Source organism: Amblyomma maculatum, chromosome 2 (assembly GCF_055883805.1).
Source record: "Amblyomma maculatum isolate TAMU_Amacu chromosome 2, ASM5588380v1, whole genome shotgun sequence".
NCBI lineage: Eukaryota > Metazoa > Arthropoda > Arachnida > Ixodida > Ixodidae > Amblyomma > Amblyomma maculatum.
The window spans coordinates 158,627,064-158,652,473 of NC_139345.1; the positions used below are offsets into that span (position 1 = coordinate 158,627,064).

General features: G+C 48.8%; 1 protein-coding gene across 3 annotated transcripts in view; it reads left to right on the forward strand.

The window, feature by feature from the left end:
- The window catches only part of Nipped-A (Transcription-associated protein Nipped-A), a 287,463-nt gene that overhangs the window by 207,756 nt on the left and 54,297 nt on the right, over positions 1-25,410 (forward strand). For all 3 annotated transcript variants that reach the window (XM_084595462.1, XM_084595463.1, XM_084595464.1), the window contains exons 46-50: positions 1,667-1,882; positions 3,505-3,668; positions 10,810-10,921; positions 11,210-11,524; positions 11,888-12,134. In XM_084595462.1, coding sequence (XP_084451588.1) covers positions 1,667-1,882; positions 3,505-3,668; positions 10,810-10,921; positions 11,210-11,524; positions 11,888-12,134 — 1,054 coding nt within the window. The remainder of the gene's footprint in view (positions 1-1,666; positions 1,883-3,504; positions 3,669-10,809; positions 10,922-11,209; positions 11,525-11,887; positions 12,135-25,410) is intronic.

A 25,410-nucleotide genomic window follows, 5' to 3' on the forward strand; every position in this document is an offset into this window, starting at 1 on the left:
TGTTATAGACAAACAGGGAGCGTTCCATGGAAAAACAGCCAAAGCTGGGCGGGCTGGCAATGTTTGATACAAATGCGACTGCTACAAATCTAATCCAATCCAAAACAACCACACGCGACAGTCACATGTGCCGAGAAGCATTTTCACGTGTTGTGCAACATTGTGTGGATTTTGCCATTTCTTCTCGTCACACCACCTGGACTCTAGCCGACGTGACAGCTAACTGTGGTGTATGTGGTTTGTGTCACTCGACGGACGCCTTGCAAGATGCCGCAACCTCGGCAACAGTACAGCGCTGCTTTCAAAGTGGCAAGTCAGCCTTTACGCCGAGTCTGAAAACAACGTTGAAGCAGGATGGAAGTTCGACATCTCAGAAAAGTGCATGAGAGGCTGGAGAAAACGAAGTAAGCTTTTTGCGTGCGCTGCTACACGCCATTCCTTTCGCGGGCCAAAGTCCGGACAATTCCCTGCCGTTGCGGAGGCGGTCCGAGATTGGGTTCACAACCAGAGAAGCAAGAGCTTGAGTGTTTGCTACAATGACATTGAAACAAAGGCACACGCTGTCAGGGTGGAGATGTGCATCCCGCGTACCGCGTTTAAAGTGTCTAAGAAATGGAGGACAAATTTAATGGAGAGGAACGGCCTAAGCTTAAGGCGACGAACGACCGTATGCCTATGGTTGCCCAAAGCCTACGAAGAAAAACGGAGCACCTTTCTGCGCTACGTGAGTGACCTGCGGGCAACACATTCATTTCTGCTTTGTCAAATAGGCAACAGTGGCCAGACTTCAGTCTTGTTTGACCAGACTCCAGTTTGAACGATGCCTGGTTTGGACTACCAATAGACATGGTCTCTGCGGCGTTCTCCACATGCGGCATCTCGGCACCGCTTCAGACTACCAGCGGCAGCAGTGGCTCATAAGATGATGGTCGCGACTGTGTCCTCACAAGCAACGACAGATGTTTGTGAACGAATAAATGTTTGACTCTGCCTTCTGAAATGCGGGCGAGCTAGGTACTCAGGGTGCGGCAGTGTCGACCTAAATTCGGAGTATAACTTTTTTTTGCCAAAAGGGGTCGCGAGTTGGTGAGTCGACTTGGCAATATAGGCAATATACAGTAATTAAAAGACTTTACATATTAACCTCGCTGGGGTGGCGCAGTGGTTACGGCACTCGACTACTGTTCCTAATGATGCGGGATTGAATCCCGGCCTCAGCGGCTGCTTTTCGATGGCAACGAAAAGCAAGGCGCCCGTGTGCTGCGCAATGTCGGTGCACATTAAAGAACTCCAAGTGTTCAAAATTTCCGGAGTCTTCCACTGTGGCGTCTCTCATAGTCTCAGTCGCTTTGAGACGTTAAGCCCCACAAATCAAACCAAACCAAATTTTACATATTAAGTGAGTTCTACTGTTGCTGAGAGTTTGTTCGTGAAAATATTTTTTTCTTGAACTCTATATTTTAGTATTTTTTTACGTGTTCACTGAAACGGTGTGCGTGCTACCAAAAGGTTTGGCAAAACTCGTCATATATGCAGGTATATAGGGGTTGTCCGAGCTCTTCTTTTGATGTGTCCAGCTCAGTGTGTGCTACCAAATGGTTTGACAAAGCTGGACTTTCCTTTGTGTGGAAGTCTCGCACTGAAGCTGACTCTGTTGCCCTCACAGGCTGCCCAGCAAATCATGGAGCTTCAGGAAGCTGCCCAGATCCACCAAGGATTACAGCCAGCCGCCACAGTTGCAGCAGCCGTGGGGCGCCCTGCACCACCCACTGTGTACGACATGCGCGCCATCGTCAAGACGTGGCGAAACCGGCTGCCTGTTCTGAGTGATGACCTTTCCCACTGGAGCGACATCTTCACCTGGCGCCAGCACCACTATCAGGTGAGGCAGCATTTTGTTTCTTGCTCAGGCATTTTATGTGCTTTTCCCAACTTTACTTTTAATATCTGCATCGTTCTTTTTCCAGCTTGCTATGAACTTGGTGGGCTTTGTCTTAAAAGTGGGAAGCTGGCTTTTGAGGCTTCTTTTTTATTTGTGCGTAGATGTGGAATGGTCTCTGATGAACTTCCTTCTGTGGCCTTTTGCCTTCTGTATTGTCATAAGGGTGCACGGAATGAAACATTTGCACCTGTAGGACTTGCAAAGATAAACATTGGCATGACCACTTTCACTGGGCAAACCAATTAGGCACTCTGGTAGCACTGCGAGGGTTTCCATTTTGCGTGGACTTTTCCCACTCAATCTCGAGTCGAATTATTCTTCAATCAATTTGTTTTTACACGTCGACAGTAGGAGGTAAAGAAAAAGTTCACAAACTCCTAGGCCATCGGCCGCTGTGTTGTAGCTGTTATGCAGTCGATCTTGGATATGTGAAATCTTGAGATATTGATCAAACAGTCAAAGCACCTCTGTGAAAGACCTGTGCCTGAGCATAGCACTGCGGTTTGCATTTACAGTAGAACCGTGCTGACGTGCTCCTGGGTGCCCAACACAATGTGCATGTTTACTTTTTAGACATGGCAGGACATATGTGTTGCCATTTCCGTTGTGAACTCGGGCACTGTTCTTTTCAACAAGTGGAATGAGTCGAATCTCTTCACCGTTTATCACAACATGCAAGCCATCATTATGCAAGCCATCCTCTTCGTTCTCCATGCGGCTGCCGCAGCTGCCCAATTTTGGCACTCACCGCTGAGGAGGTGTAGTTTTCCTCAACTTTTCGTGAACTGGACCTGCACGACATCTGCACTTTTTGAAACGAACGGTAATGTGCAGAGGGCGCCGTATGCAGCACCACAAGAAGCAGTTCACATAGTGTAGGTGAATTGAATGGGCCTTAAGTCAACCGCTGCTCTGTGACATCACCAAAATTTGCAGTTTATTTTTTACTTTTTTTTTCCTCGCATGGCCAGCTCGACGGCGCCACGCGACGGTGAGTAAAGCTTTGCAGTGAAGCACCCATGCACTTCGCGAAGTGAACACTCTACCGTAAAAGCGACCGTCAAAAGTGTAAAAATGTCACAATATATGCGGTACTTATGTCACTTGTTGAAGAACTGCGTCACTATCATCTGCTGGTTTACTTTGTTAAAACTGGATCCATATCCATATCGCCACCATCACGGTCTCCTGTCGTGCTTTATGCGCTGCGAGAAGTTCGCAGAGGCACGTGGCCTGCACATTGCTGACGCCGCGATCATCTGTCTTGCTGTAGACGCCGCGGGTGACGAGCTGGGGCTGTGCAGCCATAGCCATTTCTACTGAATGCCTTTCCTGAGTTCTGTGTACTACTGATATTCGTTCGTTTTGACGATTCAAATTTTTTCACGACTCAGTGGGATTTTTATCGCCGATGTTCTGCAACATTTTGCTATGAGTGATTTCGCTATAACCGACTGCACATCTTATAATTGGTACCGCAGTGCTGTACCAGCTGTTGTTTCTGAACAGATGCTTATACTGTAAAGACTTGTTTTTCAAAACTGTCTTCGCATGGTGTGCAGGCTATTGTCAACCACTATGACAGTGGTGCCGGCCAGGCTGGTGCTGAGGCTCCCGGCAACCAGGCTATGCTTGGGGTGCATGCTTCGGCCCAGTCCATCATCCACTATGGCAAGGTGGCACGGAAGCATGGACTCACCAACGTTTGCTTAGACTCCCTCAGCAGGTGCGTCTGATCTTGAAATGCTGCATTTGCTTCTCTTTTTTTTTTTTTCTTCACACTAAAGTACTCTAGTCGTGTGACTCTGTTCCTGGCAAGTGAAGCATATCCGTTCTTATTGTTCAGTTCTATTCTGGGCTGATCCAGGGATTAATGAGGGCATGGAGGGTTTCTGCTAATGACAAAGGAGGAAATTAAGTGGAATCGTTGGACTGCTGTTGTCTTGAGGAATGTTTGCGAGCCATTTTTTGAAACCTCTTACTTTAAGATGCCACCAGGGTTTCCCTATATTAGGGACAACTTTTTCTGTCTGTGCGGCCAAAGCTACATAACCAAGTGCACCACTGGGTAGCACCTCCCCTCACTGCAAACCTGATGCTGCTAGCGGTGACTACTGTAAAAACCCGCATGTACCGTACTTACCAGATTCTAACACACACCCAATTTTTATAGTTAACAAGAAAAAAAAAAATTCTTATGTCCCCAATTTTAACGTTGCACGATCGAGGAAAACTGGACAGCTTGTGCTATAGGAAGGGGAGATTTATTGTTCTACTTTCACTCTTCGTCGCTCTCGGATAGCTCCTTGTTGCTTTCAACCGACCACAGCATGTCCTCAGTGCCATCCAGCGCATTTGAGATGTAGCACCTTCTGAATGACATTCCACTATGGCCGATGCGATTGTGGCCCATGCCTCGAATGCCCATCCAGCGAGCGTCTCCAGGGGTGTGCACTTAAGCCCATTGTTCAAGCACACGTCGAGTGTTTGAAGCTGCGACGTCATGCCTCCAGGTATAATGCGGTCGGCATTGCATGCAGCGAGCTTGTCTTTAACGCGCTGCTCAAGATGACACTTGAACGCGTTTAGGACGAGCATAGCGCGAGGCCCAAGGTTGGCCCTGACCCTTTTGCGCCACACGCAATCAATCCAGTTCACGACTATGCCGGTGTTCATCCAGCCTTTCTCGTTTGCTCGGACAATGACTCCTGGTGGAAAATTTGCTGCCTTCGGAAACGCCTTCAGTCTTCCGTTTCATCAGCAGTGCAGCAGAGTATCGCACTTACTCGCGTCTTCTCATTGCCTGTCGACAAAACGCGCACTTGCTTGGCCCCTTTCACTTCAATAATCGCATTGACGAGCATGTAGAAGTACAGTGGCGTTTGGTCAGCGTTGGAGATTTGTGCCGTCTGGTAGCCATGTTTATGCCGTAATGAAATAGCATACCCCTGAAAAGCACAAAGATTCTCTTCAAAGGCTTCTGGTGATTTCTGACATATTCCAGTTCATTGCCAAAGAGAAAAGCCCTTCCTTTTCATAAACTTTGATATCCAATTTCTACTGGCCTTAAACTCTCTCCTGGACATACTGCGATGTCTAGGCAGCTCCAGCACTTTTACTTTTATCATCTCAGTTATGACCGGCATGTGGTTCTCTGGGTTTTTTAACGAAGTCCAATAAGTCATCCTGAATTCCAGGAAATGGGCCTTTGCAAGATCCGTTGGACCCTTTACGATCTGAGGAAGGTGTGATCTTTCTGCTTTCTCCAGTCCCGAACTCACGTACGTTTCCGGCATGGCGTGAGCACATGTGGTGGCTCTGTTGCCGTCGGTTTCCATGCACAAGATGACCTTTTTCTTAAAGCCGGCCTCGTAGTGGAAGCGGCGGACCTTTAGTGCGGCCCCTGCCATCTAAGTCAGGAAACGCATAGACGCAACGGTTGCAATGCATCTGCACAAAATGAATCCGGACTCCCAGCATCAGTGAGCGTTGCTGCTGGCACTTACAGAAACAAACAGCTTCGGCGCCATCTTGAAATGTCAATGAAAATGGGAAGGACGAAATTCGCGCCATTTTGGTTTGTACCCAAATCTAATGCACATGCTACTTTATGGTTTATTTTTTCTGAATAAAGGTGCGCGTTAGAATTGTTTAAGTACGGTAATACGGATTCGCATATAATGCGAGGTGCAATTCGAGATAGCAGAAGCAAAAAAACAAAAAAATCACAGATATAATTCAAGTTAGGTAAGGTCAGCATAAATATTTATTTTCACTACATTTTGCAGCTTCCCTGCAAGCCATACGCACTCTGCACTTGCGTCCAGTGCCATTCCGCATCAGTCATTGAGTAGTGTGACGAACCTTCATGTGCCTCTTCACCCCGGTAGTACACATTCACCCCGGCAGTTGAAAGCCACATGAATCTCTGGCTCTTCTAAAACCAGTAGGCCGCTTCCAGCTTGGACACGAGACAGCAGTGCACAAGCCACTGGATATCATGCGCTGCGCTTGCGTCTGTCTACGTCTAGCGTTGTGCACTGGCGAGCGACGTGTTCATTCAGGAAGGTACTCAGATTTGGAGTTTTTGCGATCGCCATTGTCCAGTACGTGTATTACCTACCGAAAGCCATCTGTATCATTTTTTTTCCATAGCTCTAACATACCATACAGACTGTAGCTCTAAACGCATTTGGTATCCCATATTTCTCGAAAGTGTGACCGATGCGCCCTTGGGAATATTGGTCAATCATCTGTTATTTGGCTATAGGGCATAGGGCCCGTATGAGACTCGTGCAACATGCCGCGTGATCCTTTCGCTGTCCCTACATTATGCAAGGTGTGCTCGGCATGCCTCTAGTTGCATGTGTGTCGCTGGCACCGTGGTCGGTGATACCGAAATCATCGAAATGGTCAGCTGATGCCACTGCTAGATAATGCTTCGTCTCGCTGGAAGCCTGATGCTGATAGCGCTGATTAATAACCAGGCCAGAACTGCGAATTTAGGCTGGAATTAGTTTGCATCCACATGTGATGTGAAAATCGGACAGGATAAAATTGTGGATAAAAAAACCCTTAATATAGGCGGCTTTTACAGTAAGGACGAAGTCAGAACTGCAGACTTCTGAGTTCATATTCTGAGAAGTGTCTTCCTAATCTCGAGTCATCTGATTAATACCCGTGTATTCAGCGTTTCCACCAAAGTGCAACACAATAAAGGCAGTTATTCCCCTGCCAATCGCACTGTTGGCATCTTATCACTCGAAGCAACTACCATTCCCACCAATCAGATGACTTAAGGTCAGGGAGATAATGACATTTCAGAAAACAATGAAAACAATGCAGAAAGTAAACTCTGCTGAAAATTGTTTGGATCTACATATACAGTCGAACTCGGTTATATCGAACCCGGATATATCGAATTTTGGTTATATCGAACTCACGGAATATCCCCTTGAAAATCCCATGTAAAAGTATAGGAAAGCCGCGTCATATATCGAACTCAATTTCACCAGTCGTTCGATATATCGAACTCCGCACCACGCACTGGAAAGTGTGCCTTCCCCAAAGACTATCGCATCACCCTTGGCCGTTTGCTGCGTGACGTTTTCAAGCCACGCGCGGAAGGAATGAGAGGGGACAGTTCTGGACAGTGCCGCGCCCATTCCCCAAAGGCGCGCGCATCTGCAGTTGTCGTTTCCCGCGCGCCAACACATGATGTTTGCAAGCCATGTGCGAGGGTGTGCCCATTCTTTTGCCGAGCTATCCCTCTCCTTCAGCACGCGCTACGCATGCGCCAAGCCAGCTCAGCCCATTTTCAGACAGACGTCGGACGCTTTCTCCAGCGTGTGTTGCGAACCCTCTGCCCGCGGCGGCTGACGTGGCTATGGCGCCTGCGAACATTAAGAAGCGGCAGCTCTCTCCGTTTTTTTTTTTTTTTTTTCTTTTTGCGAGAGTCATTCTTTCTCATCATTGCGCTGTACACGCGACGTAGCGTAAGATATGGCGGCTGCGGACGTTAAGAAGCGTTTTTTCTTTTTTTTTTTTTTTTTTGCGGGAGCCGTTTATCTTTGAATGTATGAATCAACGGAAGCACGCGGTCTGCTGCTGCAATCATGACGCCCGCTTCAAGCGCAGCGTGATAAATCGAACCAGGCTTGTGCAATCAAGCCATCACGGGCACTCTGCCAAGTTCGCTCAATGCCACTGGAGGAGCTATAAAAAGATAAACGCGCCTGATGTTATCGCTGCGCAGCATCTTGGCACGCTGCCAAGAAATGAGCTGTGGATGCGACGACTGAAACGGAGTGACGCGCGCCATCCACATGCAAGCAAAAACGCTCACGATTTCTGCCGCAGCGACGCCGAAACCTTGTATTGAGCTGTCGTGGTGGCTCGAGCAGCAAGAGTAACGCAGTTCCAACAAGTTTGAAATTTTTCGCTCTGTCGCTGCCGCACGTCGCTGAGATCGCTCAATCGCTTGCATGTGAGTGAGCTGGTCTTAACGCATTTTTTATTTTTTTTTTTAAATCTCTGGTGCAAAAGTGGAGGGTGGGTTCATTATGCGAGTGGGTTGATTACGCGACACATGAGGTATCATTTTTTGGCATCGTAAGTGCCGTCACAAGCAGATTTTTGTACAGTACAACCTCGTTAATTCGAAGTCATCGGGACCGTGAGAAATCTTCGAATTAAGCGGGTTTTCGAATTAACCGAACACACCAAGAAATAAGACTGAGGCAAAAAAATTCGTTGCAGGAAAGTGTTACCTTTATTCGGCATATTTTGAATTACTACTGAAAGTAATCAGAGATGCTGGTTTGCCGCGTCCGGTAGTTTGCGGCTCCTAAGGTCATGCTCTCGAGTTGGTCAAATAGACGAAACTTCCACCGCGGCACTCAACAAAACTGCGGATAAAGTTCAGCGATCCGATAACTTCACCAAGAGCAGGTGCTCGGGGAGGCTCGTCGGTGCCGTTGTCGCTATTGTCGCTGTCATCACGTATGTTCGTACCAGCAGGGATCTCACCCTCCAAGTCAGAGTTGCCAGTCTGCTCTTCGCTCTCAATGTTGATATCCTCGGCGAAGCCGACTGCGTTGGACTCATCCTCTGCGCAGAGCGCATTGATGCGGTCGCAATACTCTGCTCCTTCTTCGTCAAGAATAGTAGTACATGGGTGGTCTGCATCGGCATCAACAGTGCTTTCACTGGAAAAACCAGCGTGTTCAAAACACCGCCTGATCAATGTGGGCTCCACTTGTTTCCAAGCGTACACCATGAGGCATATGACTCCGAGGAGGTCGATGGAGTACTCCTTGCCATTGTCGTAGCAAAGGAGCATGCGCTTGAGCAGGTGGTACCGATAAATCTTCCTAGTGTGGTGAATGGCGCCTTGGTCCATCGGCTGTGAGATCGAAGTGGTGTTCGGAGGTAAAAATACCATCCTGATGGCCTGGAGATGTGGGATGTCGCCATGTGCCGGGCAGTTGTCGACGACAAATAGGACATTCCTGCCCGTGGCCGCGAACTTGCGGTCAAGTTGCCGCACATACTCTTCAAATATTGCACCTGTCATCCAGGCTTTCTTATTGTGCCTGTAGACGAGTTCATCCTTTGGCGGCAGCCGCGCATTTTTGAAGCAGCGAGGCTTCCCCGTCTTCCCGACGACCAGTGGCGGCAGCTTGTGTTTACCGCACATGTTTGCGCCGAACAGCACAGTAATCCTGTCCTTGACCTGTTTCCTACCCTTGATGGCGGTGTTCTTCACTGCGAATGTTTTTGTTGGCAGAATCTTATAAAAAAAAGTGCAGCCTCGTCAAGGTTGTAAACGTCGTCTGCACCGTACTCGCTAAGCAGCGGCGCCAATGTGTGGTTTCTCCAATCCTCGACAACGCTCTCGTTAGTGCTGCCGCTCTCACCACAGACGGTGAGAAAGGTTAAATTATTGCGTTCTTTAAAACGGCAAAACCATCCATTGCTGCACTTAAATTCCTCATGCCCAAGTTGTAGAGCTAGGTCGTTGGCCTTCTCCCGCAGTAGCATTCCATTGACGGGAAGGTGGGCAGCGTTTGCTTTCTGCAGCCAGCGAAGCAGAGCAGCTTCCACATCTTGATACGTGGGAGCCCGCACTCGCGACCGCTTCGAAGAATAGGTCTTGCCGTAAGCCTCTAGTATTTTTGACTTGTTGCTCAATATTGTGGACAACGTCGAGAGGGGCACGCCATGCCTTTTGGCCAACTCGGTCTTCGAATAAGCGCTCTTGCCTGCTTTCTGGATCAAGCAGAACTTCTGCTGCAGCGTTAAAGTCTTGTACTTTGGCATTTCTGCACTGCTACGGTCACAAAGCTAGCACTTCTGCACAGTCCCGCCCAAAAAACGGCACAGCAGCCGACCCCTAACCACAGCGCACAACACAAAGAAATGGCGCAGGCGAGACCGGCGCGGCGGTGGTGGTGGCGTACTTGCAGCGTCGGAGGCACGGGGGAAGAGTGGGCGAAGCACACCAAGGGATGGAGTGGGGGCGAGGTCATGTGATAAAAACCGGTATGCCCGCCGTATTGCAGTGAAGCACGTCTTCTCCTCTGCAGGCGCGTGTTTCGGCGGTGCGCGAGGCGCACTGTGGACCGATTTTTGTGCAGAGAGTGCTCCGGCTGGGGCGCTTCGCCTATAAATCATCACCATTACTATGTGGCTTTGCCTCGCGGCTCTGTAGGGCCGTCGTTTCGCCGGGTTTGCGGCGAAACATGGATCAGGCATTGCCGCATAGCAGTCCAAATTTTCGAATTAACCGGGCTGGCGCAGGCCGCCTGTTCGAATTATCCGGCCAAATTTACATTGGAAAATACGGGACCGCAGAAAACCTTCGAATTATCCAGGATTTCGAATTAACCGAGTTCGAATTATCGAGGTTGTACTGTATATCGAATTATCGATATATCGAACTATTTCGCGATCCCCTTCAAGTTCGATATATCCGGGTTCGACTGTATTACAAGGCAGAAATTCTACATAATAAAACTGAAAAAAAAAAAACAACAACAACTTTATATTACGTGCAGGCTTTTATGGCAATCTTTGATAAGCCTTAGAGTTCTTGTAAGTTATGCTGATGGGTGGAAACAAATTTTGTTTGGATTACATCTGTTTCTTTCATAGCCTTGTTTTGGGAGATAGTGTTTTCTCCTTAGTCTGAACTACTTGTGGTGACATTTGAAATTATTGAATTCAGATCGCTGCCAGGTTTTATTTATTTGCATTTACATCACTGTCAAAAGTTCTTTGTTCAGGCACCTCTACTTTTTTGGCATGGAGCTGTCCTAGTGGAGGTATTGACTAGAAGAATGCGGTGGCTGTGCTGGCTCTTGCAGGATCCACACCATCCCCAGTGTTCCCATCGTGGACTGCTTCCAGAAGATCCGGCAACAGGTCAAGTGCTACCTCCAGATGTCCAGTGTGACTGGCAAGAATGAGCTGCAAGAGGCAAGCATCCATTCCATAGCCATTGCTGCTATGTAGACCACTTTTTGGTGGCATCTTTGTTAGTTTTCTTTTTTCTTTTTTTTTTTCTAATCCGCATCTATGTAATAAACAGTTGCGTACTGATTTTCTTTGCTAGCGAGTGAAGGCAAGCAAAATAAGCATTATGCCAAATATTTGATTTTCTACTGGCGGACTCATTTTTACAATAAAAGCACTGGAAAATGTGGCACATAACGACTGTATCGGTATTGTGAGATGTGTGAGCTTGGGTGTTTCACTGGCTTGCAGGGCCTGGACGTGATAGAGTCGACCAACCTCAAGTACTTTGCCAAGGACATGACGGCCGAGTTCTACGCGCTCAAAGGGTTGTTCCTAGCCCAGATGGGCCGCTCGGAGGAGGCTAACAAGGCACTGAGTGCGGCTGTCCAGATGCACGACACCTTAGTCAAGGCGTGGGCCCTCTGGGGTGACTACCTGGAGGGCTTGTTCAGCCGTGACCGTTGGGAGGGCCGCCAGCTGAACCTGGCTGTCTCGGCACTCACCTGCTTCCTGCACGCCTGTCGACACCAGAACGAGCCCAAGGCCCGCAAGTACCTAGCCAAGGTAGGCCTTATGTCCCCATGCAGCGGTCACTTGGGCCTAGGCATGTGCATGTAGTGAATTTTCAGTTTGAAGCAAAGGCAAAGTAATTTTGTTCGAATAGTTTGCATTTGGAAATGTAGCACTAAAAAAAAAAAAAGGAGTTTGTTAGCATTTTTTAAGGATGTTTGCAGAATTAATTGTAGCAATTGAAATAAAAGCTAAACAAAATAGAAAATGTTTTGAAACTTGCATTGGGTAATGTTCAAAAGGTAGCAAATGCTAGCAAAAAGGAGACCACGCCTTCTCGAACATCATCCCTTTTAAAAGCACTTTATTCTAGAGGTTGTTATGAAACGCCAAAATCCAACACTTTTCTGTTTGCAGGTGCTGTGGCTGCTGACGTATGACAATGAGCAGGGGGTGCTAGCGGAGGCCGTGGACAAGTACAATGCAGGTGTGCCCCCGCTCCAGTGGCTGCCCTGGGTGCCCCAGCTGCTGACGTGCCTGGTGCGGCCAGAGGGGCGCCAGCTGCTCAACCTGCTGGTGCAGGTGGGCCGGGTGTTCCCCCAGGCCGTCTACTTCCCCATCCGCACTCTCTACCTCACTCTCAAGATTGAGCAACGGGAAAGATGTGCGTTCCCTTTACTTCTGTAGTGTTCCTCTTTCTTGAGCCACCACTGGTGCTCATGTGCTCCAAACCTGTGCCCTGTGCGTAAGACGAGAGAGAAAACTTGTTGATATTGTACAGATTTATTCCGCTAGCAACAGTGCAAACTGTATGCCATCATAGTCATTTGTTTCAACGATAGGTGACTCTTTCTCCTCGAAATTCTTAAAAGAGAATAGGACAATCTGAGTTGATCAGTTACACTAACTTATCTTTGTTTACTAAGCGTGCTATCGCATTGGAAAGCTCTTCATCTTCATAAAGCGAGAATCCCAAATGGGATTAGGCGCATATCTGTAAATAATCATAGCAGTAGATGGCATGACTGCTGTTTTGTGGTAACCACTGGTACATGCATCCTGAAGCTGCAATGCTGTCAATAGTTTATTTTGTTAGGCTGGTCGTCTGGCACTGATAACTAGTATAGAAGGCCTGAAAGGCAGGCTGTTCTATCATTTTGGACCTCTATTTGCCTCTGACCTCTGCCCTTGTGATTTCATCCTTGCTGATCGTTACTTTGAGAGGTTTGATACTGTGAGCACACTGTATACACATATACAGTAAACCCTCGATAACACGAACTCTCATATCTCGAAAAATCGGTTAGGTAGAGTCGAACCCGGTTATATCGAACCCGGATATATCGAATTTTGGTTATATCGAACTCACGGAATATCCCCTAGAAAATCCCATGTAAAAGTATAGGAAAGCCGTGTCATATATCGAACTCAATTTCGCCGGTCGTTCGATATATCGAACTCCGCACTACGCACTGGAAAGTGTGCCTCCCCCAAAGACGATCGCATCACTCTTGGCCGTTTGCCGCGTGACGTTTTCAAGCCACGCGCGGAAGGAATGAGAAGGGACAGTTCTGGACAGCACTGCGCCCATTCGCCAAAGGCGCGCGCATCTGCAGTTATCGTTTCCCGCGCTCCAACACATGACGTTTGCAAGGCATGTGCTGGGTGTGCCCATTCTTTTGCCGAGCTTTCTCCTTCAGCATGCGCTACACATGCGCCAAGCCAGCTCAGCCCGTTTTCAGACAGACGTGGGACGCTTTCTCCAGCGTGTGTTGCGAACCCTCTGCGCGCGGCGGCTGACGTGGCTATGGCGCCTGCGGACGTTAAGAAGCGGCAACTGTTTTTTTTTTTTTTTTTGCGAGAATCATTCTTTCTTATCATTGCGCTGTACGCGCGACGTAGCGTAAGATATGGCGGCTGCGGACGTTAAGAAGCGGCAGGCTTTTTTTTTTTTTTTGCGGGAGCCATTTATCTTTGCATGTATGAATCAAGGGAAGCACGTCGTCAGCTGCTGCGTTCATGACGCCCGTCCCAAGCGCGGCGTGATAAGTCGAACCAAACTTGTGCAATCAAGCCATCACGGGCACTCTGCCAAGTTCACTCCCCGCCACCCGAGGAGCTATAAAACGATAAACGCGCCCTGACGTTATTGTTGCGCAACATCTTGGCACGCTGCCAAGAAATAAGCTGTGGATGCGATGACCAAAACGGAGTGACGCGCGCCATCGGCATGCAAGCGAAAACGCTCATGATTTTCTGCCGCAGCGACACAGAAACCATGTTTTGAGCTGCCGCGGTGCCTCGAGCGGCGAGCGGGACGCAGTTCCAACAAGTTAGAAATTTTTCGCTCTGTCGCTGCCGCTCGTCGCTGAGATCGCTCAATCGCTTGCATGTGAGCGAGCTGGCCTTAAAGCACATTTTTTTTAAATTCTCGGGCTCAAAAGTGGAGAAAGGGCTCATTATGCGAGTGGGTTGATTACGCGGCAAATACGGTATCGTTCTTTCGCATCGTAAGTGCCGTCACAAGCCAATTTCTGTATATCGAATTATCGATATAGCGAACTTTTTCGCGATCCCCTTCGAGTTCGATATATCCGGGTTCGACTGTATGTCGAAACTTTTTCACGCAGCGCTTTCACTTCCGATAGGTGCTATGTATTAGTCCAACCTTGATATAACGAACACTCATATAACGAATTAATGAATATATCAAACTCTTCTGAAATATTTTTGTCAATTACATGTATCTTTAACTTCCCATAGCGAACGCGGTTCGGCATAAAACGGATATTACGAACCTCACGACGCCAAGCACTACCTCACTTTAATAGCAGGAGGCAGGCTTCGTTGCACTACAATTGTGTTGTGCGGCGCAGCAAACGTTCAGGACTACCTCGCAGGCGCTGACAGCACCACAGATGCCACAACGGCATTGAGAGTTGACAGCCTAAGAAATCTATGGCCTCCTAGATCACCCCCGCGCACGTGTTTTCGTGATCTCGGAGGCCATGAGAAATCTTTCGCATCTCACAATCGCTGACTTCGTTGCTTTTGCCTTGTTGGTTTTTGCATCTTTCGCGTTCTTTGGTTTTAGTATTAGCAGCGGCGTCGCGCCGTGGCCATTGCTGCGTCGGTCGTCGTGTCGAGTGTGGTGCGCGAGTGTGCGTAGTGCTGTGATGGCGGTGAACATGAAAAAAAGAGCAACACTTTCGTTAAAGACCAAGCTCGAGATAAAATCAGGGCCTTCAAGGCAGTTTACAAGAGAAGACTGATTGACACTCTTGCTGTGAAGCTTCGTATGAAGCAGGACTTGAAGATAGACTTGCTAGGAGCATTAAAGCGGCATGGGAGAGCGTGAAAGGCGAAATGATTGCCAACTGCTTTTGGCACGCAGGTTTTGTTCCTGCAGAGGCCCGGGCATCAAGTGATGATCGGGACGATCTCGACGAAGCAGAGCTCCGCGAGCTCGATGAGGCCTGAAACGTTTTTTCGTGTTTTGTTGGTGACATGCCCGCAACAATGACTGTAGAGGACTTTGTAGGTGGCAACGACATCGCGGCGACCACGCCTGTACTGACGAACGCCGAAATCGCTGTGAAAGTTTCTGAACATCCCGCAGACGAAGCTCAGGCTGCCCTGCAGACGATGAAAACATTCAGACTTCACAAAAAGCGTTTGCTGCATTAGATTTACTGCACTGCCACTGCAGTGCTATTGAGAGCAGTGGGTTTGCCCTTGTTGAGTGTTTGCAAACTGTGGAACAGGGCATGATACGGGATGCGATCAACACAAAAAAGCAGGCCGCGATAACGCAGTTCTTTGCGCGTAAATAAATGGACGTGACCCAAGTAGGCACCCTCCGAGTTGCTGTGCCTTCTCTGATTGAATTTTGCTGCTCTTGCATGTGCGGTCGAGTCCACTTATAATGATACCGGTTTTAACAATATATCTGTTACAGTAAAAGCTCGTTAATTCAAATTCCACGGGGCCGCCAGGCCAGTTCGAATTAACCAAAATTCGAACTAATGAAAGTGAGCAAAAATGAAGGCGTTTGATGCCCGGAGGGCACGAAAAACATTTATTTAGCAAAAAAGTCTGTTATCATCTTCTGCTTCTTCTCTCTGAGGGCTACCGTACTCACTCGGTCTTCTAGCATGCGAATGCGATGCAGGGAGTCTTCTTCCCCCTCTTCAAAGCTGAAGAAAAGGCGCGCGACATTCAGCGCTCCCATAACTTCTGCCGCGGATGGACGCACGGGCTCTTGCTCCTCGTCGTCGTCCTCGTCTTCTGCCTCTTCTGGGACAGACTGCTCCCCAACAATTTCAGCGACAATGTCCTCATCACTTAGGGCACCGCACACTGCTGCATCGCTGTCTACTCCAACGTAATCATCAAAACTGACGTCCTGCAGCACAGCACGCACAGCCGCAGGCAGAGGCTCCGGACTCCCATCGTCGCCACTTTCTTTCAAACTATTGCTGTGAGCAATGTGATGGTGCTGGTCTTCTGGTTTCCAGTGCACAAAGTCATGCGCTCGATCATGTGGCGCCTATAGAAACATTTGATGTTTCTGATCACCCCCTGATCCATCGGCTGCAAGGCCGCAGTCGTGTTGGCGGGCAAAAAGACGAGCCTTGTGGCTTTCAGCTCGGCGTCGACTTTGTGTGCCGAGCAGTTATCCACAATGAGGAGAACTTGACGCTTCCCTAGCTCCATCCTCCGATCGAATTTCAAGAGCCATTTTTTAAACAATTCGCCCGTCATCCACGCCTTGCTGTTGGCGGAGTATTCCGTCGGCAGCGTCCTAATGTTCTTGAAACATCTAGGCTTATGTGCCTTGCCGACAACAAAAAGAGGGACCTTCTCCGTCCCGGTCATATTAGCGGCGACCAGAACAGTAATCCGCTCTTTGCTTCGCTTGCCGCCAGCGCAGCTGTCCCCTTTAAATGTTACTGTTCTGTCGGGCTGGAGCTTATAAAACAAAGCCGTCTCATCAGCATTGAATATATCATGTGCCGAGTAGCTTTCTAAGTACTGCTGCAGAGCACCGCTTCGCCACGTGGCACAAGTTTCTGCATCCACTTCTTTGGCTTCTCCAGACAACACCCGGAAGACAAGATTATGTCTGTCTCTAAAGCGGTGAAACCATCCTTCGGAGGCGACAAAATCTTCCACATTCAAGCGCAGGGCGAAATCAGCCGCCTTCGCCATGATAATTGGGCCGCTCAGTGGAATGTCAGCGCTTCTCATTTCTTTCACCCACGTGATCACAGCGGTTTCAATTTCCGGATACTTGGCTAACCGAAGCCTTTTTCTGTTGCTGGCGAAATCTTCGGCTTCATAGGCATCCTCGATGGCCTTCCTATTTCGGACGTACGTCGACAACGTGCTTGGTGGAATCCCGTGCTTTTTCGCGATTTCCACTTTGCTGGCCTTCCGTTCATCCACCTCGCGTAAAATAGCCACTTTCTCCTTCACCGTCTTGGCACAGTATTTCCCACGCGAACACATCTCGCGGACACAAGCTCACAACAAGCGGCGTGCAAAACGAGGGCTCACGAAATGCAACACGAAACCGTGGTCGATAACACTAAAACGTCGTTCCTCGAAGGAGTCGCGGCAGGAAAGACTGTTTAGTACTTGTTCCAGCACCCTAGCGGCGCCCCGATGGTTGTGCCATCTATCGTTCTGCCGTGAAAGCTTCCAACGATGGTTATTAACAGCGCCGCTTGGCGGCGCGCAGTTCGAATTATGGGTGGCGGCGCCAATTTTTGAGTGAATTAACGAGCTGTTACGCGCATAGACTTCTATGCACTGCGGACCGGACCACGATGACTATTTCGAATTATCCAAAATTTCGAATTAACGAGTTGTGAATTAACGAGCTTTCACTGTACAACAATGAAAACCTGCTGTACAGTCCACTTTTGTATGTTTTCTATGGTAAAATAACCCGCTTACTACAATGCCCCCTTGCCACATTATCGGTTATAACAATTAAGCCTGGCTCCTGGGTTCTCGTGCCAAAAGGTAGTTGAATGCGAAACCCTTTCTCGTGCAAGCCAGTGAGATGTATGGGTAAGATGCTTGTGGCGATTTCACCCCAGGGGCCTGCGTGCTCCAATCTCCTCTGCTTTTAAATAAAAGTTTCGTCTATCTCTCTCTCTTCACCCCAGCGTTGCTTCGGGATTTCTCAAGCTGAGGGGCAGCCGCGGCAACCTTCTCGTATTTTTTACAAGACCCCTTTTGGGGCCACCAAAACGATGTCTCGGCGAAGCTCACATTTCACTTGCCATCCGTGACCCGTCTCTGCAGTTATGCTTTTTTTCGTGCAAACTGTTTATAACAATTATCGGTTACAACAATGGAAATTTTGTGGCACTTGAATATTGTTATAAGTGGACTCGACTGTGTTTGCTACGAAATTTTATATTACGAATTATGGATAGAGCTAACTATTTTCCGATTTTTTAACTGTTTGTTATAAGAAAGTTTCACTGTAGCTTCCGTTTATCTCGCAGCATTTTTCGGGCGTAATGCGGATAGTATCTTGAAATTTTGACCGGAAGGACCGAAGGCAAAGGTATTTACCGAAAGGTAATAGGGGCTCTGAGCGAGTGCTTTGTTCCTATACTAAGTGCTGAATGCGGTCACATTCGAAGAGTGAATACGAAATTCCCGCGGACAGCCTTTTGCCTTGGGAGCAGTCCCGTTAGCACCGCTCGTGCGTGGGGGTTGATGGGTCTTATCGGGCAGTCTGTTCAGCGTGTTTCGGTCAGCTGCCCTCCGCACGTGCATACCGGCAAGAGCGATTTTTCTTTTTTTTTTTTTTTTCCGATGTTTATTGTATTAGGGCATTTTGCATTTCAGCGATTTCGTCGCGCTATGTTCACAAAGCGTTAACTTTGATTTTTGTTGTGTATGCGTTGTTCGCAACAAAGTTAAATGCAGCGGCGGCGACCAACGGCCTATGCGAAGCATTTAGCAGCTCGAGGACACTTTGTCGGACTGAATGCCAACTCGAAGCAGGCAAGCTTTAGCCATTCTTCCTTCAAAAATCAAAATTCAGTTTTTCCTGAGAATTCTTTTGCGTTTATAACAAATGCTCCTCTTGTGCAGAGGAGCCTCGACGGGCTGAGGGCTGCCAAAGCATTTTCACTCGTCTCTGTCGCGCTCAGGTTCTGGGTTTTTAGAAAATTTTGCGTGTCACCGAGATGCAGCTAATCGCAGAAGGCTTTGGGCTACTCAATTGCCGTCTGTTTTTTTTTTCCCACTTATAACGGCCCCACTTAAGACGAACTTTCGCTTATAACGAACGAGACTGGAGCGACGGCCATAATATACATTACTTCAATGTCACAAGATCGCACGTATAACGAACGTCCATGAGCCGATCGGCATCGGTTACAGCGAACGGACGGCGTAAACCCGGCACCCCGATACGAGATAACGATGGGCTCCTATCCCTTTTGGTCTGTTTTCGCAATCCTCCTCGCAAGCGAGCTACCCTTTGCTCACCGACGCGCGCTGCCTACGAGTGTCGGCGCGTGGTGTGGCCTCCAAGGCCACGCTGCTGCCCCTCCTCGCAACTCCGCTCCCCTCTCCTCTCTCCATTCCCTCGTCTTTGCCTGTCTCCACGGCGCCGGCCGCCGGCATAGGCCTCATTCTCACAGCCGGTGCTCCTCTCCGTCGCGGCGGCAGCGGCGGGGGACACCGCACGACGGATAGAACGGCGCGATGTTCAAACATAAAGGGCCACCGGACGCCGTCAAACCTGTTCGGGCGGGGCTTCGCCGCTCCCACGCGACTCTACGTCAGAGCGCTTTGTTTTTTCTCCTGCAAGAAAAAAAAAAAAATACGGAGGGCGGCTGCCCTCTCTGCAGCGGTGGAAGTCGTGTACTCCGCGTCTCTACGGGGGCAAAAAAAAGAAGCGTGCTGTCTCACGTGCTCTAGTTTGGAGCTAGAAAGCGTTTTCATCTCAGCTTTGGTAACGGTACAAACACCACGCGTACTGCGCCAAAACAGATGTTTAATTATAGCAAGCATGTATTAAACCGCAGAAAGTTATGCTCACTCCAGTAAAATTATTCTTCGCAATCAGCACAATCACAGAAAACGTAATGAACTATTCTATCAATAAAAGAATTGTTCGCGACAACACAGCAGGATGGTTTTGATACAAGGATTAAAAAATCAAGTTAGAATGGCGCCGACTGAAATAATATTTCACGCAAATCTGTCGGAAGTCGAGGTTAGCTGTGACGTCCTGCATATTGCAGAATTAAATAAAATCGCCATTTTTTGTTAGCCTCTTGTGCTTTGGTGCTTCATGGGACCGTAAAAAAAAACGTAAGAGCCGGGAAGTAGGACATATTGAAAAATGACAGTAGTGGGCAACTGAATGCATTTATTGCCATGTTATCACTTGAAGAAGTCATGCAGCGTTGTCTATCTCATCTTTTCGCGTCCGGTGAGCACAACTCTCTTCTCCAAAAGTTGCAGTGCCATGTGGCTCTCGCGATCGTCGCGAACGTACCTTCTGAGAAGGTCCAATGCCGCCACAGCCGATGTAAACGTCGGTTCCGTCTGCGGCGCATCCTCCTCCTCCTCTTCCTCTTCGTCGCCACTGTTGTGCGCGTCTACACACTCGGCCACGATCTGGTCGATAGTGATCATCTCAGAGGTGGCAACGGCATCATCTACAGACACGTAATCGTTGTACACGATCCCGTTCACGCCAACCGCTTCCATGGCCGTGTTCAGTTCGCAGTCCTCGGGGGTTCCGGGGTTGTCCACGGTTCCTGGTTCTGCTGCGCTGTCTGCGTCGCCGAAGCACTTCACAAAGCAATTCCTGACCGTTGTGGCGGTGACAGCACTCCATGCCGTGGCCAGATAGTGCATGGCATCCAGGATCGTAATGCCAGTTGGCTGTTGCCCGTGGTCCACAGAGGCCAGGGATCGCTTCACGATGCATTTCCTGTAAAAATGCTTCACGTTTTTGATGATGCCAGCATCTGTTGAAGGTGGCTGGTCGTGTTGGCCGGAAGGTAAACCACCTTGATGTTCTGCAGCGACGTAGTGTCCTTAGGATGTGCGGAGCAGTTATCTAAAAAAAGGACGACTTTTCTGTCCTGACAGCCCATATTCGAGTCCATGTACGCAAGGAACTCGTCAAAAATTGTGCACGTCATCCAAGCCTTGCTGTTGTTCTTGTAGTGGCAGGGCAGGTAACGTATATTCTTTAGGCAACGTGGGTTTCGAAATTTGCCGATGACCCACGGCTTCATCATCTCGGAGCCATCCGAGTTGCAACACAACAAAACGGTGAGACGGTCTTTGCTGCATTTTCCGCCATGGCAAGCCTCGCCTTTCAAGCTAAGCGTCTTCGAGGGCTGTACTTTTAAAAAGAGGCCCGCTTTTTCGGCATTGAAAATGTCCCTAGGTTCGTAGCCGTCAATAATGCGCGCCACGGTCTCTTTCCAGCTGCCTACAGTAGCCACGTCCACGCTTGCGGCCTCCCCATTCACGGTTCGGTAGCAAATTCTGTGCCTTCGTTTAAATCGGTCGATCCAGCCGTTTGACACACTGAAATTGACGATCCCGAGCTTGTCTGCTATCTCCAGTGCTTTTTCGCGCAAAATGGTGCCATCAAAATTAACACCTGCAGCTCTGGCTTGCTTGAACCATTTGTACACCGCCTCGTCAAGCTGCACATGCTCCGCACCGCGGGCTTGCTTGCTTTTGATGTCAAAGGACCGGGCATTTGCTTCGATCTCGTTTCTTTTCGAAATAATGGAGTTGAGGGTGGATGGCATAAGTCCCAGTTCCTTAGCGATGCACACCCGCTTCCGCGTTGGGTTTGCATCCACAGTGCAGAGAATATTCAGTTTATCCTCCAAGGATAGCGCTTTGCGCTTTCTTGATACCATCTTGCTGTATTTACGCGCTGAACGGTTGGCACGCGCCAGGTGGGCGATTGAGTGCGCTGGACGCGTGTGCACACGACCGCGGAACGAATTCACAGCCGGAAAATACACGCGGAAAGAGTCCTAAGTTCGGCAATCGTGAAGTCAGTCGCACACACACCAACCGCACAAAGGATGGAGCATGGAGTAATGAAAGACAGCAAGACGCAAAAAAAAAGCGCAACTACTGCTGCTGCTGATGATGACGCAGCCTGCCCAAGCGTCACTAGTGCCCTCTGTAGACACGCCAGCAACGCTAGGCCAAGCCAGGCCAAGTCAATTCGCCGAAAAAGTAAACATGGCCGTCGCTGCTTGTTTTTCGGGTTAGCTTGGGGTGTGAGTTCACAACGTATCATGCGGGAACGTGTCCCAAGCTACGACGTAACAGCGGGGTTTCTAATACATGGAAGTCTATGAGAGTCATGCTGGGACTAGACCACAAGGACGTAGCAGCCAGGAAAACGCAGCACCCGGGAACACAACAGCGGGGTTCTACTGTATACTGTACAAAACTCCACGCAACTCAAGACTACTATCAATATAAGCATTGTTCACCAGCAATGGAACGTTCCTGTCGATACCACCATTCGTGATATTAAGGTCCAGTTCAGTTCAGTCGTTCAGTCGTGTCCGACTCTTCGTGACCCTATGGACCATGTCACGCCACGCTTTCCGGTCTCTTATTAAGGTAGCACTTAATATTTCGCTATCACCTGCAAGTGCAAGCAATGCGGCTTCAAAAGCGGTGGCTTCCTCTCGAAACGCAGTTTCGTCACAGCTTTTTTTTTTTTTAAAGGGTTCTCTGTCTTGCGGGGAGATTGCGACCTTTTCTTACATTTCTTTACCCCATTGATATGCTTTTTCTTTACTTGCTTTCTTAGACCTCCTCCCCTTGACGAAGTTTTCTTGCCGCGCCATTTACCTGCTGTTTGCATTTTTTTACTCTCTCTCTCTCTTTTCTTTGTTCAGTTTTCTCCTCTGCTCCTTTCCTCACCTCGCCCGTTACCTCTTCCTTTCCCTTCATCACCTGTGCGGCAGTCGTTATGACTTCTTCTTTACTGCCTCGAACCTTGTTTGCCACTCCGTACTTGTTTTTGGCTCTGGTTGTGTCTATATAATGGCTCTTAGCTCAACCTGTGAGCCACATGCTTTACATGATTTCAATTTCTCAAGAACCTGTTCTGCGTTTGGATCGACATAGGTTGGCGAGAAAAACTGCCAGATTAACTATTTGCAACGAGGTACCGTTTGCGTAGCTCCAAAATGGAAGGGAGTGAAATTCCAAATCTACTATTTGAAAATAGTGTTACCTCAGCATCTCAGATAAAAAAAAATTACCTGTCTCTTATATTCCACTTTTAGTGTCGCGACTTCTCGCAGCAGTTCAGAATTGGAACGCCTTCTTATGTCAGCCTCAGTGCAAACACCGCACGTATTACGGAACAACAAATGGGTACGGATATATATCAAGCCAGTATTCAAAGCTCAGCATAAATGTGCACATCTATAATATTATTCATGGCAGTCAGCGCAATCGAAAAAATCTATAGGAACATATATAACTCTGTCATCAATAAAGGAATGGGTCGCCAGAACTTGCAAAATTTCTTTTGATACACCCATTTAAACATACAACTGAAATATCGTTAAGTTTTGCAGGAGGTCATGTTTAGCTGCGACACCCGATGCAATGAAAAAAAGAAAAAAAAAGAAACGGCATCTGTTGTCTCTTGTCAGCGCGCGCTTCGCGGAGGGCAACCCCCGCTTTTCTCTCTCTCTCTCTCTCTCTCTGTGTTCGCGCGCCGCCGTCTGCATGCGAGCCCGCGATGATGGCCGCTCCGCCGGCGCTCGCTCGGTCGCGACACGCAAGCCGTGACTTAGAGTCACGTGAGAGAAGCGAGCGCGCTCACTGGTTTGTCTTTCGTGGGGCGGAGTCCGCCGCTCGCCGGACCGGCGGCGCCTTGGAGCAAAACCCCACGGCGCCGGCCACCCGATTTCGGAGAGTACTGGCCCCATTAACTCCCCTTCTCGGGCGAGCGCCAGCGCGACGGAGGCGATGGAGAGAAAAACCGGCTGTGAGAATGAGGCCATAGTCTTCGAAGTTTCGTCGTTTCGTTTCCTGGCTGTTCCATTGAGCGGCCGTGCCAGGGGCGCGGGGCGCCAGGAGGCAGGCCTCTCCAACGCTAGCGGTTGTACTGTTTGCACGGGCGGACTGAATGCGCAGCGGCGCGCGCCGCTGCATTCAGTATGGCGGTGACGGTTCGTGGCCTCCGAGATTTGCGGAGGTAATCTGGGAGGCCATGGGCGGTTGAAAGCAACTACGGTAGGAGCCAACAGGTGGCAGCACTGACGCTCAGGGATGCCTCTCATTGGTCTCCCCGTTGCATACCATGCCCCGTTGTGTGTCCGTTCCATTCCGTTCCATTCCTTAGGCACTTCCTCGCTTGCCTCGCGTGATTGTCGCACGTGCGCACGTGCTCCGTCAGTTGCGGCGCTTTGTTGTCATTTTCGTGTGTGTGGTGTGAGCGCTTCGTCTGTCAGGCCTGAGTCGTATAATTTGGGATGGTGGACGGGAATTGCCTGCCTCCAGCGGTCACGAAACGAAAAGCGCTGGACATGACAACGAAGCGAGCAATAGCGGCTTTACAAAAGTTAGCGCCATCTAGTGAAAGAAACAGAAACTGTGCGCGGTGGCCATGTTTTGTTCAGTCCGCCCGCGCCTCCCATAGAGTATGCTGTCAACGTGCGCCTTCGTAGAACCCGTGCATGCACCGAAAGGTGCATTGGAATGCTCACAAGTGACTGTTTCATTTTTCAACATCACAGCAGTCGCTGTTAGCTCCAAGCTTTATTCGGAATGATGCCAGCATGTTGCTGCGTGCCCTTCTGCAGCCAGCGCACCGTCGTAGACGCGCACGGAATCAAGGTATACGCGTGTATGCGACCGTTCGTTTGCAGTCCTAATCTGCTTTACAAGTGTCACTTGCATCATGTAAAGCATTGCTGCACGTCCCTCTGACTGGCAGCTAACTCACATAGCGTGCTATAGAGCCGTGTGAACTTGAAGGATAAGCTTATGCTGCGATGGAGGACACGGGAGAAGGAGCAATGCATGTATAACGAACGCTATTGTGCAAATACGTTCTGTGAAACATTTTTTATGTAGGTTGCATTTACTCGGGCATGATTACCGAAACTACTTTTCACAGTCGTACGAAATGGTAGTGCTTGGTGCAGAGAGGAATACGGTTGTCTAGTGCGCCCGATGTGCGTGTTTCACGCTGCAAAAGCAAGCGGCTGCCAAACCCGCGGCGTCTAGAAAAGCAGGAATAGATTGCATCCCACTAGCTTGTTGTAACATGCTCACGTGCAGCCCATTTCGACCAGTCCACGTCCAGAGCGCGCAGCTCAGGTTTTATACCTGCCAGCGCGGCCGATAAAATAACGAAGCGTGCGCTTCACTTTTGTGTGTTTTTTCGAGTCACCCGATGGTTCGCTAATTCACAGCTACCTGAAATTCACTGGAATGTTTAAATATGTCGATTTCTAGTTTATTCCCTCTGTCAGAAAGTAAACATTTGAAGCCGTAATCTCATATGAAAGCGCTGACTTTGGAAGCTTCGAGAAACTTGGAGGAGGAGGAACTCGGCTGAAACGAAAAGAAATTTGAAAAGTCAACTCACATTACTGCGAAGTGTTTGCGCTTTGTGCAACTGGCTGTGTTCATAAAATCAGATTTATATTATATCATATTGTTATAAAAAAAATTAGGGGGTCACTTAAGCTCCGCCGTTAAAGGTATAACGCGATAGTGTCTCTCTCTCATACACACACGCGCACGATGTTTTCTTTCTTTCTTCACGTGTTATATTTTAGCTCTTTTATTTATTTATTTAATTATTTATTCTATTTACCAAATACTGCAGGCCCTGACTGGGCCCTAGCAGGAGGGGCGAAAAGAATACAATGCAGTGA